This window comes from Artemia franciscana, chromosome 6 (assembly GCF_032884065.1).
Source record: "Artemia franciscana chromosome 6, ASM3288406v1, whole genome shotgun sequence".
Taxonomy (NCBI): Eukaryota; Metazoa; Arthropoda; class Branchiopoda; order Anostraca; family Artemiidae; genus Artemia; species Artemia franciscana.
Window position 1 is genome coordinate 21378498 of NC_088868.1, and position 13733 is coordinate 21392230.

Here is a 13733-nt window from a genome sequence, read left to right on the forward strand (position 1 = left end):
TCGTTCCGAAATAATGCCGGGAAATTCGCCCCCCCTCCATGGAAAATTCCTACTCCCAACAAAAAACTTCCCCGTGAAAAGCTCCCCCAATTGAAATACCACCTGTAAAATCCCCCTGACAACGTTTCCTGCAGGAAATTCCACCTGAAAAATTCTCTTTAGCCTACATTCATCTGAAAAAAAGAACTTATTTTTTATTTGACCTGTGATCGTTTTAAAAATCATGCCAGAAATCCCCCTCTGAGTAATTTTTTCTATGGAGGATTTCTTTCACAGAAGATTCCCCCATGAAGAATTTCTGCCAAGGAAAATCCCAATCCCCACCCCACGGAAAAATCCACTTTCACTTTCACAGAAAATGACACCAGCACCACTGAAAATATGCACCGGATAATTCCACATTTAAAATCGAGTCGCCAAAGAGAAAATAAGGCCAATAAAAAGAGTTTCGCATAGGAATTCTGGAGAATTCCCTCGTTTGAAATTTCCCTTGGAAAGTTCACCCCCGGAAACTTACCTCCCCGTGGAAAATCCCCCACCTACAGGAAATCCTACCCCCAAAAATATCTGTAAGCTTCCCAAAAACAAAAACTATGTGTAAACAATGGGCAAAGCTCATAGCTTACAGCCCCATCCCGGAGGTTGTAGGAGGTCATATCATCCACAGAGGCATAGTTATTGGACATTTCAACTATGCTGAACAAAATGACATGTCGAAATTTTGATCGGATGACTTTGGAGAAAAAAGAGCCATGGGAGGGGAAGGGGGCTAGTTGTCCTCCGTTCTTTTTGGTCAATTAAAAAGAAAACTTTTAATTTCTGTTGAAATGAGCCCTCTCCCGAAATTTTAGGACCATTGATTCATTATGGCAACCTCTTTAAAAAAAAAGTAAATAAGAAAATAAACATACTTCCATGATCTTTCAACCGGCAAAAAAAAAGCAAAATTCATTTTTCTGATGGGAACTAGAAACCTCTATAATAGAGTTATCTGAAATGTTAAATCTGATCGTGCAATTTTCATTAAGATTCCTTGACTTTTTAGTGTGTTTCCCCCTTATTAATTTTATATATTTGGAATCAGCATAAAATAGAGAATTCTTTTAATGTATCTGTTGTTGCCAAAATTCATTTTTTTTTTGGAGTGTCGGTTACTATCGGCCCACGTCGCTCCGTTCTTACAGTTCGTTCTACGAATCGTTTGAAAGTTAGATTTCAATATTAACCATATTTCAATGCATGTTTTGCAATTTTTTGACACTATTCACATCAGACGATTTAAAAGGACTGTTTGTTTTTTATTCAAATTATCAAGGTTTATGTTCAGGGCATAGTTACATTTCTGAGCCGTGTTCTGTGATTACTAATGTTTATGTGATATGACTAACAAAAACTTGGTTGGAGGATCACTCTTTATGCATTATGGCTTTGCAGGATACAAGCAACAACAAACAGAGAAAAAACTCAATGAAAAACAACAAACAAGACTGCGGCCAGTAGAGAGAAAAGATGGAAAAAACTAAAACGACTCAGATATTTCGCCTGCATGTAATCGAGCCGGTCTTCAGCACAGAAGAAACAAAGATAAAAACCAAAATAAATTAAAAGCAAATAAAACCACCAACAATATTAGTAAAACATAATTGTCGCAACTGATCCACATACGTCACAGAAGCTAATAGAGTTACTTCGATGAAAACACCAAAGCAACTGAGTAAAAAAAAAGTATAAAAATGGAAATGAAGTTAATTATTTCATTGCGAAATAATCCTATTATTAGCTGTTATTGAAGCAATTTCTCTTTGGTCTGGTAGGTAATACTCGTCTCCGGGTGATTTTATAAAATCTTAATTTCCTTGTTAACTATTGGTCAGGGGCTAATCCAAGAGGTGGGGGGGAGGGGGATTTTCGGTTGGGTCCACTTGCTCTAGCTTGGAATGGACGAAAGTTATTTTTTGTAATTGGATTTTAATAGTTTAGTTTTTAAAGAGTTTTTAATTATTAAGAATGTTTCTTTTTGCAAGGAAGTTTGAAACAAGGTTTTAATCTCTGATAGATTGATTCTACTAATGACACATACTGCCAAAAATTATTTAATTAAATTTAGGTTTATCAAGGGAATCTGTCCGTTTCACCACAAAAGCCAACTGGGAGGCGAAAATCTTCATTTCGTAATAACAAGGAGGAGAAATTTAAAATCCTAACTTCTTTAGGCTGTCGAAATGATATTTCAGGATTTTGCTATCACAACGGAGCTGAAAAACAAAATATTTGATTGTTTTTACTGTCAAATATCTGTTTTCAAGTCTTGCTATGGCACTGAGACAAAGAAATTGATATCATTACTTTTTTTGGCTCTGTTTGGTTTTCTGGGTTTACTTTTTTGCAAAGCAGGGGTTTTTTAGACCATGCTGTTTTTTAGGGGATTTCTATAATAGAAAGTAAATGTATGAAGTGCAAAAATTATTAATTTAAGTTTTGGGTTTTGGTGACCAAATGATGGCCACTTTACAGCCTATTTTCACCTAGTTAAAGCTCTACATGACAATCACCTCTGTTCATCCTAAAATATTAAAATAAAGGCCATACTGTTTAAACTTTAATAAAGGTTCGTGTGAGTATATACTTAAAACTAAGTATATGAATCAAAATACTCCTTAAAAGGTAAATGAATCTATTCATTTAAGAAGAATAGATTCGATTTCTTTTTTATAAAAGAAGGCAAATAATTATGTGTTTATTTTTTATCTAGCTGGTATAGATGGGTCTCTGAATTCTCAGTTTGAATCAGTGGAATAGCACTGAGTTTTTTCAAAATTTCAAAATAAAAAAAAGATAAAAAGGGGAAATCACACAACTTGAGTTAACCACGGAAACAGAATGCAACTACAATATTATTTCAGAATTTCTCAACTTCTCAATACCAACCTGTCACTAAATATAGTTACGTTTTTGTAAAGTGGCTGCATATATTTGTCCATAAAATTGTCCAAATTGTTATATATACCGCTGAGGATTTTTATATTTATTTTGATACATGCCATCCAATCATATCTCCACGATTTACTTGTTTATAAATCAAATTTATTACAGTACAATTCTCTTACTTAATGCTAAATCTGAGTCAAATTTCAAACTTTTATTTTTGTGCTCGACAGACATAACGAGATTTAAACGTTTGAACTGAATATCTAAAAATATCAATTAGAAATCTCCACACCTTGAAACCCTGAAAATTTAAATCATCAATCTATACCTATCAAGTGCATAGATAACAAACACATAATTATTTGTTTTTTAAGAAGTATTCCGACTCATATACTTAGATTGAAGCACATACCTACATGCATCTATTAGAGGTCCTATTTTTCTGACGATTTTGGTATAATTCAAATATTTTAGGATGAATAGAAGAGGAAATACTAACAAAGAGCTCTAAACTCACAGGACTCTAGACTGCTAGGACTGTCCATTATAAACATTCACCGAAATATTGAGGTAGACATCGACCGTGTAATAGATAGATGGCAGGAGTGGAAATAGAGAAATAGATGTTTTCTTATAAAATTGTGAATTCTGTAATCTAAGAAAAATATCTTGAACTTTAAAAAGTGGAAAGATACGCTACGTTGTTATGAAAAGTAAAATTTTGATTAGTAAGTTTTCAAGTTGACACTGTTTATTAAAACACTATTTTTAAAAAGAAACAGTGACTAATTAATGCTTTATTGCCTATACTTAAGACTCTCGTTTTAAATATCTTCTATGCATTTCTATCTCTTCGTTCTGTTTTTACTGTTACACCCCTAAAAGAACTAGTATTTAATATTAATATATTTTTTACGAATATAAAAGTTGTTTCTTCATCCTCATATCCAACTCTTCATTACTATCACAGATACCACAAAGTTAGGTGTTATACTAAATAATTTGACCTATACAAATTGTTACAAAGAATGCATGACCCCAAAAGATGGTTCAAGACCAGTTTTTTTTTTCCTTTTTTACAATAAAAAGCTTAACTCACTCGCTATAGTGGTCAGAAGTGCAAAGGCAAAAATTATGCAGAAAATATTAAATATCATTTTTTTATAGATGGTGAACAGCTTCTTATTTATTTTTTTTTTATGGCGGGATGGTTTGTATAAATTACTATTTTTTGTATCAATATTTTTATAACATTTTAATTTCAAAAGATGTATTAGAACTTAAACCCTCACCAGATTTTAGATTAAATTTACGACCAATTCCATTACCTACCTACGACACATAACTGTCAAGGTTCCCTTTTAATTGCGGGTATTTCTTTGTTCGCAAGTTTATCGAAGCAACCTATTGAAAATCCTGGATCCGCACGAGCTATTGGTTCATTTTTCAAAAGAACATTCTAAATTGGATCAATATTTAAATTCCCCGTATCCCTGTTTATTGAAAGATTAGCAAACATATGTTTTTTATATCTATAGCCTCCCTCACCCACCAAGAAAAACTTAAAGCCATTTTATAGAAAATAGTTCAAACATCAGATAACAAAAGATCCAGGGTCGACACAATGCCCCAGAGCCCAGTGACAAATGTTTTAAGTAAATTTTCATACAAGATTTTTATATAAGGGTAGTTCAAACATAGCTCATTTAACTGAAAAGTCAAAAGGGATCGGTGGGCATCTACCCTCCTCCCCCCCCTAGACCCTCTTTTCCTTAAATGCATCCGATGGATTTGAGAGAGCCATTTTCTTTGAAATAATCCAACGATCAAATAACTAAAATTTCGGGGTCAATATCCCCCCGGACCGTGGGGGAACTAAGGGTTGTAACTTCCCCCGGGGGTATATAAGGATTTTTTGCAAAAGTGATCGTATAAACTTCGGATGGAACTTTAAAAAGGGAACTTAAAAAGTTCCCTTTTTAATAGTAAAAAATGATCCGATGGAAAATAGACACCCACCCCCCTCCACCAACCCTCTTTTCGCCAAATGCGTCCGATCGAATTTTTTATTTAGCCATTTCTTTCAAAATTGACCAAAAATCATATAACCAAATTCCAGGGATAACATCACCCCCCAGAACCCCGGGGCAAGTGTTATAAGTTATGTCCCCGGGGCATATAAGGTTTTATGGAGAGATGGTAGTATAAACTTCAGAGGGGGCTCATTCGATTGTAAATCGTAATTTCTAGTGCCCTTTTTTAGAGTCAAAAGTGATTGGAGGGTAACTAACCCCCACCCCCCAAGGTCCTTTTCCCCAAACGCGTCCAATCCAAATTTTGAGATAGCCATTTTGTTCAAAATAGTTTCAATATAAAATAACAAAAAACTCCAGGTTTGACACAAAACAATCAAAAAACAAAAACTTCGGGGTCAACATACCCCCCCTCCCCGGACCGCGGGGGGACTAAAGGTTGTAACTTGTGACACGGGGGTATATAAGGTTTTATGGAAAAAATGGTTGAATAAACTTCGGAGGGGACGCAAATGATTAGAAATCCAAAGTTCTAGTTCCCTTTTTAAGAGTCAAAAGTGATCCGATGGTAACTAGCCACCCCCTCTCCACCAACCCGCTTTCTTCCAAATGCGTCCGATTGAATTTTCTATGTAGCTATTTTAATCGAAATAGACCACAAATCATACAACAAATTTCCAGGGATACCACCGCTGCTCCCCCCTTAAACTCCAGGGCATACAAGGTTTTATGGAAGAGATGGTAGCATAAACTTCAGAGGGGGCTCATTCGATTGTAAATAGGAACTTACAGTGCCCTTTCTAAGAGTAAAAATTGAGCGGAGGCAATTAGACCCCCCCCCCTAAGACCCTCTTTTCCCAAATGCATTGAACCAAAATTTTGAGATGGCCATTTTGTTCAAAATAGTTTACAACCCTCTTTTCCCCAAATGCGTCCGATCGAATATTTATATAGCCATTTTGTAGAAAATTGACCAAAAATCGTATAGCAAAAACTCCAGGATAACTCAGCCCCCCAGAACACGGAGTGTTGTAAGTTACGGTCCCGGGGCATATAAGGTTTTTATGGAAGGGATGGTAGTAAAAACTTCAGAGGAGGCTCATTTGATTGTAAATCGGAACTTCCAGTGCCCTTTTAAGAGTCAAAAGTGATCAGAGGGCAATTAGACCCCCCAAGGCCCTTTTTTCCTCAAATGCATCGAACCTAAATTTTGAGACAGCCATTTGGTTCAAAATAGTTTAAAGATAAAATAACAAAATCTCTAGGTTTTACACAACCCCCCAGAGCCAGCAGGCAAGTGTTGTAAGTTATACACTGGGGCATATAAGGTTTTTATTTAGGGGGTGGTCGCATGAACTTCAGAGATAACTCATTTGCTTGGGAATCGAAAGTTCTAGCTACATTTTTCAGTCAAACGTGACCGGAGGGCATCTACAGCCCCCCCCCCCATCACACACACCCTCATTTCCCCAAACACATTAAATTTAAATTTTTAGATAGCCATTTTTTTTAAACAGTCCAACATTCAGATAACAGAAACTTCTGGGTTAACGTCCCCCCGCCAAGCCCGGGGAAAGATTGTAAAATATGTTCGGAGGCATATAAGGCTTTTATGGAAGAGGCAAACTTCGGAGGGGACCCAAATGACTAGAAAATTAAAGTTCTAGTTCCCTTTTTGAGAGTTTACAATGATCTAATGGCAACTAGCCTCCCCCCCCCCTATAAACCGTCGTTTCCTCAAATACATCCGATTAAAATTCTAAGATTTTCATTTTGTCAAAAATACACCAAAGATCATATAATAAAAGCTCAGAAGTTTACAAAGCCCCCCCAGAACCCGGAGGCAAGTGTTGTGAATTAGGCACCGTGGGCATATAAGGTTTTTTTGGAAGGAATGATTGTATAACTTCGTCGGGGGCTCATTCTATTGGATATTGAAAGTTCTAGTTCCCCTTTAAAGCCAGAAGAGACCGGAGGGCAACTAGCCCCCCTGCCTTCTTTACCCCAAATCCATCCGAACGAATTTTTGAGATAGCCATTTTGTTAAAATAAGTCAAAAGATCAGATAGCAGAAACTCCAGGGTCGACACATCCCCCGAGCCCTGGGGCAAGTGTTGTATGTTATGTCGGGGGGGGGGGGCATATAAGGCTCTTATGCGAGGATCTTAAAAATATTTTAAAGATCAGATAAAACAAACCCCCACCCCCACTCAAAAGACTTATGAAAATAATTTTATTCCAAAACTTAAGCGAGCCTTTCCTGCATGGTTCTTCCCCCTCCCCCCAAAAAATGTCAACGATTCCAAAAATTAAAGCAACTCAACCCTGGCCCTCCATACCCCCTCCTCCAGCCCCCAAAAAAAAACTTATTAACAATATTTTATTCCATAACTTATGGGAGCTAACTCCTGCTCCTCCATGTCCCGATATCCCTCCCTCTCCCCAAAAAATTATCAATGATAAGTCATGGAAACTAACCTTAGCCCGGCCTCCATGGCCCAATCCCCCTCCAAAAAAACTTGTTGACCACATTTTACTCCAAAAATCAGGGGATCTGACCCCTAGCCCTCCCTCTTTTCCTTCTTCTTTGTTCAAGACACCTATATTCTTCACTAAAACAAGAGTATGACTGCTGCCCGTTTCCCTAATGGTAAAAGAATAAGGCCTAATGCGTATTTGGCGTTTTATAAAACAAATTATATCACAAATGTTTCTTTTGCAATTATTACAACATTGAAAATAAAATGAAAATTGCAGTGAAACTAGACCAGGATTTATCAATAGGCCCATTAGGCACTGCGGCTTTCACTATTCCCAAAGTTTTCGGGATTTCCCCGAAAATCTTGAAAAAACAGAGCGGCAAAACGCCTATAAGAGTCAAAAATTTAAATTCAGTCACGGATGAAAAAAAATCATGAGCTGGTGAGCTTTCTGCAATTAATATCATTGTATATGATATTCATTGATATTAATATCAATGATATTAATCATTCATCATTGTATATGAATGATTAATATCATTGTATATTCAGTTTAATTTTACACGTTTTTGCCAAAACTGTTAATTTATTTTGAAAAAAAAAATTATATTGAAATAGGGAATTCAGAAAAACTTGAAACTTTGGCAATCCAAAACGAACAAAGAATCAATTAAACAAAACTTTCCGAAAAAGAGGTTTTCTAAAGAAAACTAAAACCCATTTCACACTCAAAATCAGAATAAATAGAAATCTACTATAGTTCAAACTAAAAACAAGGAGAAATTACTATTAAAGAATGAATGAAACCCAAAACAGAAATAGATAAACAATCATAGCAAAAATATATACAACATGTACTACTGTAAATGATCAAGTAAATCTTAAAACGAGTGAAACTTAAACTTAATATGCAAATCATTCTTGAAACGAACAAAAATCTCTAACAAACAAGATTTTTAGGTTTTGCCTCCTTTTCTCAATGTAAAATTCTAAGATCTACTGCGTCATTGGAGCTTTACTGAAAAAGAAATATATTACAAATATCATAAAAATTGCTGTAAAATTAAATTTTAAACTGATAAGCTTTCAGCAATTAAAATTATTATATATCAAATATTCAGTTTAATTTTATTAGTTCTTTCAAAGACAATTCAAGACAAATATAGGTTTACTACAAACAAGAGTTTGGATACTGCCCCCTTCTCTAACTGTAAAAGTCTAAAGCCTACGACGTCATTGGAACTTCACTGAAAACAAATTATATTACAAATATTTTCTTTTCCAGTTATTGCAGCACTGAAAATGAAAACAAATTACAGCTAAATAAAATCTTGAACTGATGATCTTTCAACAATGAATAGCATTATACATGAAACATTCAGTTTGATTTTATTTCTTCTTTCCAAGACTGTTCAAAACACATATAGTTCTCAGTAAAGTGCCAATGAAGCTAGTAGGTTTTACACTTTTACAGTGACAGAAGGGGATAAAACCCAAACTCTTGTGTGTAGAAATTTTTGTTCGTTTTAAGCTTGATTTGTACATTCATTTTAAGTTTCACTCGTTTTAAGATGTATTTATTAATTTATATTTGTGCCCATTGGTTGTTTGTTTGCTATGATTGTTTGTTTGATTTCCGTTCCTTTTGGGTTTCATTCATACTTTAAGAGACAAAATATTTTTGTTCGTTTTAAGCTTGATTTGCATATTCAACTTAAGCTTTACTCGTTTTAAGATTTATTTATTCATTGACATTAATATTTGTCATATGTTTTTTTTGCAATGATTGTTCATTTAATTTCTGTTAATTTTGGGTTTTGTTTATTCTTTAATGGTAATTTCTGGTCGTTTTGAGTTTGAGTTAATGTAGATTTCTATTTCTTATGACCATAAGTTTAATGGCCTTTACTTTTCCATAGAAAAATTCTTTTTCGGAATTTTTTTTTTTATAATTAATTAAAAGGAAAAGCCTTTTTTTAGAGCGGTACAGTCTTTCGTGTATCAGCCGATCTCGATCTCTACTAAAAATACCCTGGAGGTATCTGGAGGCCTTAAGAATACAACCAAACTAGAATGCAAAAAAAAAAAAATTATAAAGAAGTAGAAACTTACAATCTTGTTCACATGAGCAGAATTTTTCGCAAAAGTTGTGGATTTGGGCGCAAAAACAATTTGGCGTAGTTGCATCGCATGGTAATCCTGGATGACCACATGGTACGTAATTATATAGCATAGCAACAACGGCATCTTTTTTTGTAACTGGTCGAATTGGAGTTTTCCTTACGGCTTTTCTCTTTTTTGTTTGAGACTCATAGTTTCGCACGTCAGTGGACGTGGGGAGTGAAATGTCCGCTTCTTCGTCCATGGCAAATTGGTATACCTTAAGAAAAATAAATATAAACTATATAACAGCTAAATTACTGTGCTAAGCGTAGGATATGCATCTCATTGGTTGTTTTTCTTCTATTTCAAAAACTTTAAGAAGCTCCAAAAAGGAAAAGCCCTAAGTAACTTAAGTAACTACGTAACTTAAGCTGCGGCTTAAGTAACTTAAGCTGCCTTTTTCAGGCAAAGTAAGCAAGTGAGGTCGAAATCAGTCGATCGTTGATATGAACGTCGTACTGCCAACTTCAACAAAACCTAGAATATCCCAGCCACTGGTGAATATCAAAATCAGTTTCCGATTTGTACATGACAAATCAGTATCCATTACTTTTTGGACCTTTTTCTATTAGCAGATCCATTGAAGTAGTTAACACTTGACAGAGAAACTGTAGTTTCACTGAATGTTACTAACTATACGGTTTAAAAGCACCGATTTCTAATTCTAGTTAATGCAAGCACCACTCCCTAAGTAGTTTCTATAAATGCACTTTTTTGTCTTGTGACATCTTTAAAATAAAGCTTTATATGTATTATTTTACGTGTAGCATCTTGAAGGGGAGGAGTCCGTCTCCTCTTTTCAGTAGTTTATCAAAGAAGCTAATCCACATCCGGAGCTCAAAAATGGGACGATGAAATAATATATATGGACCTTGAATTTTCGCTGTTGCTTAAAAGATAGTATTAGTGGTACTCCATGACATGTCAAATGTTTTTGAATCTCCAAGGAAGTACTGCATGTAACCTTGGATTTCAATGTGGGTTGTTCACTATAGTATAGTGTAAACACGTTTTTTTTTTTGTTGGTTCTGAAAAATGTCTAGCTTTTTGCCAGATAAGGTGCATGGCCGAGAATTTTACTGCATTATTTTGTCATATAGTTCGTGGTAAAGAACTGTAAGTAAAGAGAAATTCGGTGAAATAGAAACTGAAACTCTAGAAAAAGAAACTTTAATATCAATAGATGCATCAAAAGAATTGCCTTCTTATACTGATTCAAAATATATATATATTTTTTTTCAGTGCTGATCGTATCGACCCAGTGGTTCTAGAATGTCGCGAGAGGGCTCATTTTAAAGGAAATTAGAAGTGCCTTTATAAGTGACCAAAAAAATTGCAGGGCAACTAGGCCCCCTCCCTTGCTCATTTTTCTCAAAGTCACAGATCAAAATTTTTAGTCATTCATTTTGTTCAGCATAGTCGAAAAATCTAATAACTATATCTTTGAGGATGACTTAATCCCCTACAGTACCCGGGGGAAGGGTTGCAAGTTCTGAACATTGTTTACATATAGTATTGGTTATTGGGAAGTATACTATGACGTTGTCAAGGGATATTTTTTCTGATGAGAGGGGGGTCGGGGGGAGGGGTTACGTGAGAGGATCCTTCTATGGAGGAATTTATCATGGGAGGAGAGAATTTCCATGTTTGGGGCGCTAGATTTTCCAGCGTTATTAAAAAAATTGAGAAATTAAATAAGAAAAAGGTTTTCCAACCGAAAGTAAGGAGCAACATTAAAACTTAAGAAATCCATTTGGCCAAAAAAAGTAAAATTAATATGCAAATTTCGTTTTAATTATTCTTGTACTGTGAGCCAAAATCGCATTAATGCAAAACATTCAGAAATTAAATAAAATAAATAAGTTTTTTCAAATGAAAGTAAGGAGCAACATTAAAACTTATAGCGAACAGAAATTGTTACGTATATGAGGGGGTTCATACCCTCCTCAATACCTCGCTCTTTACGCCGAAGTAATTTTAGTAATTTTAAAAGAGCTATTTATTCTAATTAAATGGGTCTTTGTGATTCAGGTTCTTTGTGAGCCTTGTGATTCAGGTTCTTGTGTGATTCAGGTTCTTGTGTTCTTTGTGGCAAGGTATTGACAAGGGGGCAAACCCCCTCATATACGTAACAAAATATTGGAATATAGAGGTTCGTTACGTAGGTTAATTTGTAAGTTACGCGTATGTATTACTAATAAAAACGTTCTTAAACAAAATAAAAAGTTCTAGTGGCCTTTTTAGGTAGCCAAAAAAATTGAAGGGCAATTAGGCCCCCACCCTTTTTTCTCAAAATCGTCCGACCAAAACTTTGAGAAAGCCATTTAGCCAAAAAGGGTAAAATTAATAAACAATTTTCGTTTTAATTATTCAGTTACGGTAAGCCAAAATCAAAACCTACATTAATTCAAAAACGATCAGAAATTAAACAAAAAAACAAGTTTTTTTTAACTGAAAGTAAGGAGTGACATTAAAATTAACACGAATTGGAATTATTCCGTATATAAAAGGGGTTGTCTCCTCCTCAACGCCCCGCTCTTTACCCTAAAGTTTTTATTGTTTTAAAAGGTAGAGTTGTGAGAAAGAGTTAAATAACAAAAGTAACATCTTTAGACCTAGATTTAGAAAGTGGTTTAGTAACTTTGTTACAGTGAGTTCGTTATGGCAGCATTTTAACTTTTATGGTTTTCTCCACGTTTTATGGGTTTTAACCCATGTCGTCACCAAATTTAAAGTCAGGATAATAAAAATAAAATAAAAATACAATGCAAAATGGCATATCACATTACATGAACAGGCTTTTGCAATTGCCCTGTTATTATTGTTAATACCAGCGACAGTTTGTCGTAATACGTCATATCCCATATAAAATCCGAGCGGCTACACTCATTTCCCAATAAATGCCCAATTTGTGACAAGATTTGCGAAATGAGCTGAACCTCCTTTTGTCCAGAAAAACTATTTGTTTCTTAAGATTAAATAGCTAATCGTAAAAAAAATAATACCTGCTGACACGTTTTTGTCATCATAGCGAAAGCAATACAACAATAGTTCCTTGGGAATATGCCATGGAATATTCTAAACATTGTCTTATCCGCATCCGTCCATATCTTTTTATCCTCATCACTCATACAATCCAGTATATCCAAGTTTCTATTCTCTTCAGGTAGAGTCAGAAGAATGTTGCCCATCTCATGGCCATGGGCTGCATCTTTCGACAAAGAGCGGTTGAATCCTCTTATTGATTCCGAATCTTTTTTTGTTACAGCATAGCGTTGCACTGAAAAACTCTCTGAATTACTGTTTGCTTGGTTGTATCCATACCTAAGGGTCCTAATTTGTAAATCCCTGAACCAAACAGCGAACTGTCAGTCGAGTATCAAAAAGTCGTATATCCATAGTTGTAAATTTTCAAGACAGCAAAAGAAACCTCAAAACATTTTTATTTCCCCTTCAATAACCGTAACACAGAAAGAGCTAAGAGCTTATATGGCACTTGCGACGAGGTCAGAAGAGCCAAGAGCCAAGAGCTCTAGCAAAATTCTAAGAATCAATAGATTGATTTAAAAGAAAAGTCAGATGCTTAATGACAGTCGGGATTTAAAACAAGGGCACTGAGACACGAGGTCCTTCTAAATATCAAAATTCATAAAGATCCGATCACCCACTCAGTAAGTTAAAAATACCTAGTTTTTTCTTAATTTTCTTCTCCCTTCAGCCCCCAGATGGTCGAATCGGGGAAAACGACTTCATCAAGTCAATTTGTACACGTCCCTGACACGCCTACCAATTTTCATCGTTCTAGCACGTCCAGAAGCACCGAACTCGCCAAAGCACTGACCCCTTCCCCCTAACTCCCCCAAAGAGAGCGGATTCGGTCCGGTTATGTCAGTTACGTATCTTGGACTTGTGCTTATTCTTGCCACCAAGTTTCATCCTGATCTCTCCACTATAAGCGTTTTTCAAGATTTCCGGCCCCCCAACTCCCCCAAAGACACTGGATCCGGTCGGGGTTTAAAATAAGAGATCTGAATTACGAGGTCCTTCTAAATATGAAATTTCATTAAGATCTGATCAATCTTTCGTAAGTTAAAAATACCTCATTTTTCTAAAAAAATTTAATTAACCC

General features: G+C 35.3%; 1 protein-coding gene across 1 annotated transcript in view; it reads right to left on the bottom strand.

Annotated features, from left to right (window-relative positions):
• Nucleotides 1-13733, bottom strand: part of LOC136028180 (histone-lysine N-methyltransferase E(z)-like) — a 73486-nt gene that overhangs the window by 15529 nt on the left and 44224 nt on the right. Inside the window, exons 9-10 of the mRNA XM_065705881.1 lie at nucleotides 12610-12884; nucleotides 9554-9821 (exon numbers count right to left, since the gene is read on the bottom strand). Of these exons, the coding sequence (XP_065561953.1) occupies nucleotides 9554-9821; nucleotides 12610-12884 (543 nt within the window). The remainder of the gene's footprint in view (nucleotides 1-9553; nucleotides 9822-12609; nucleotides 12885-13733) is intronic.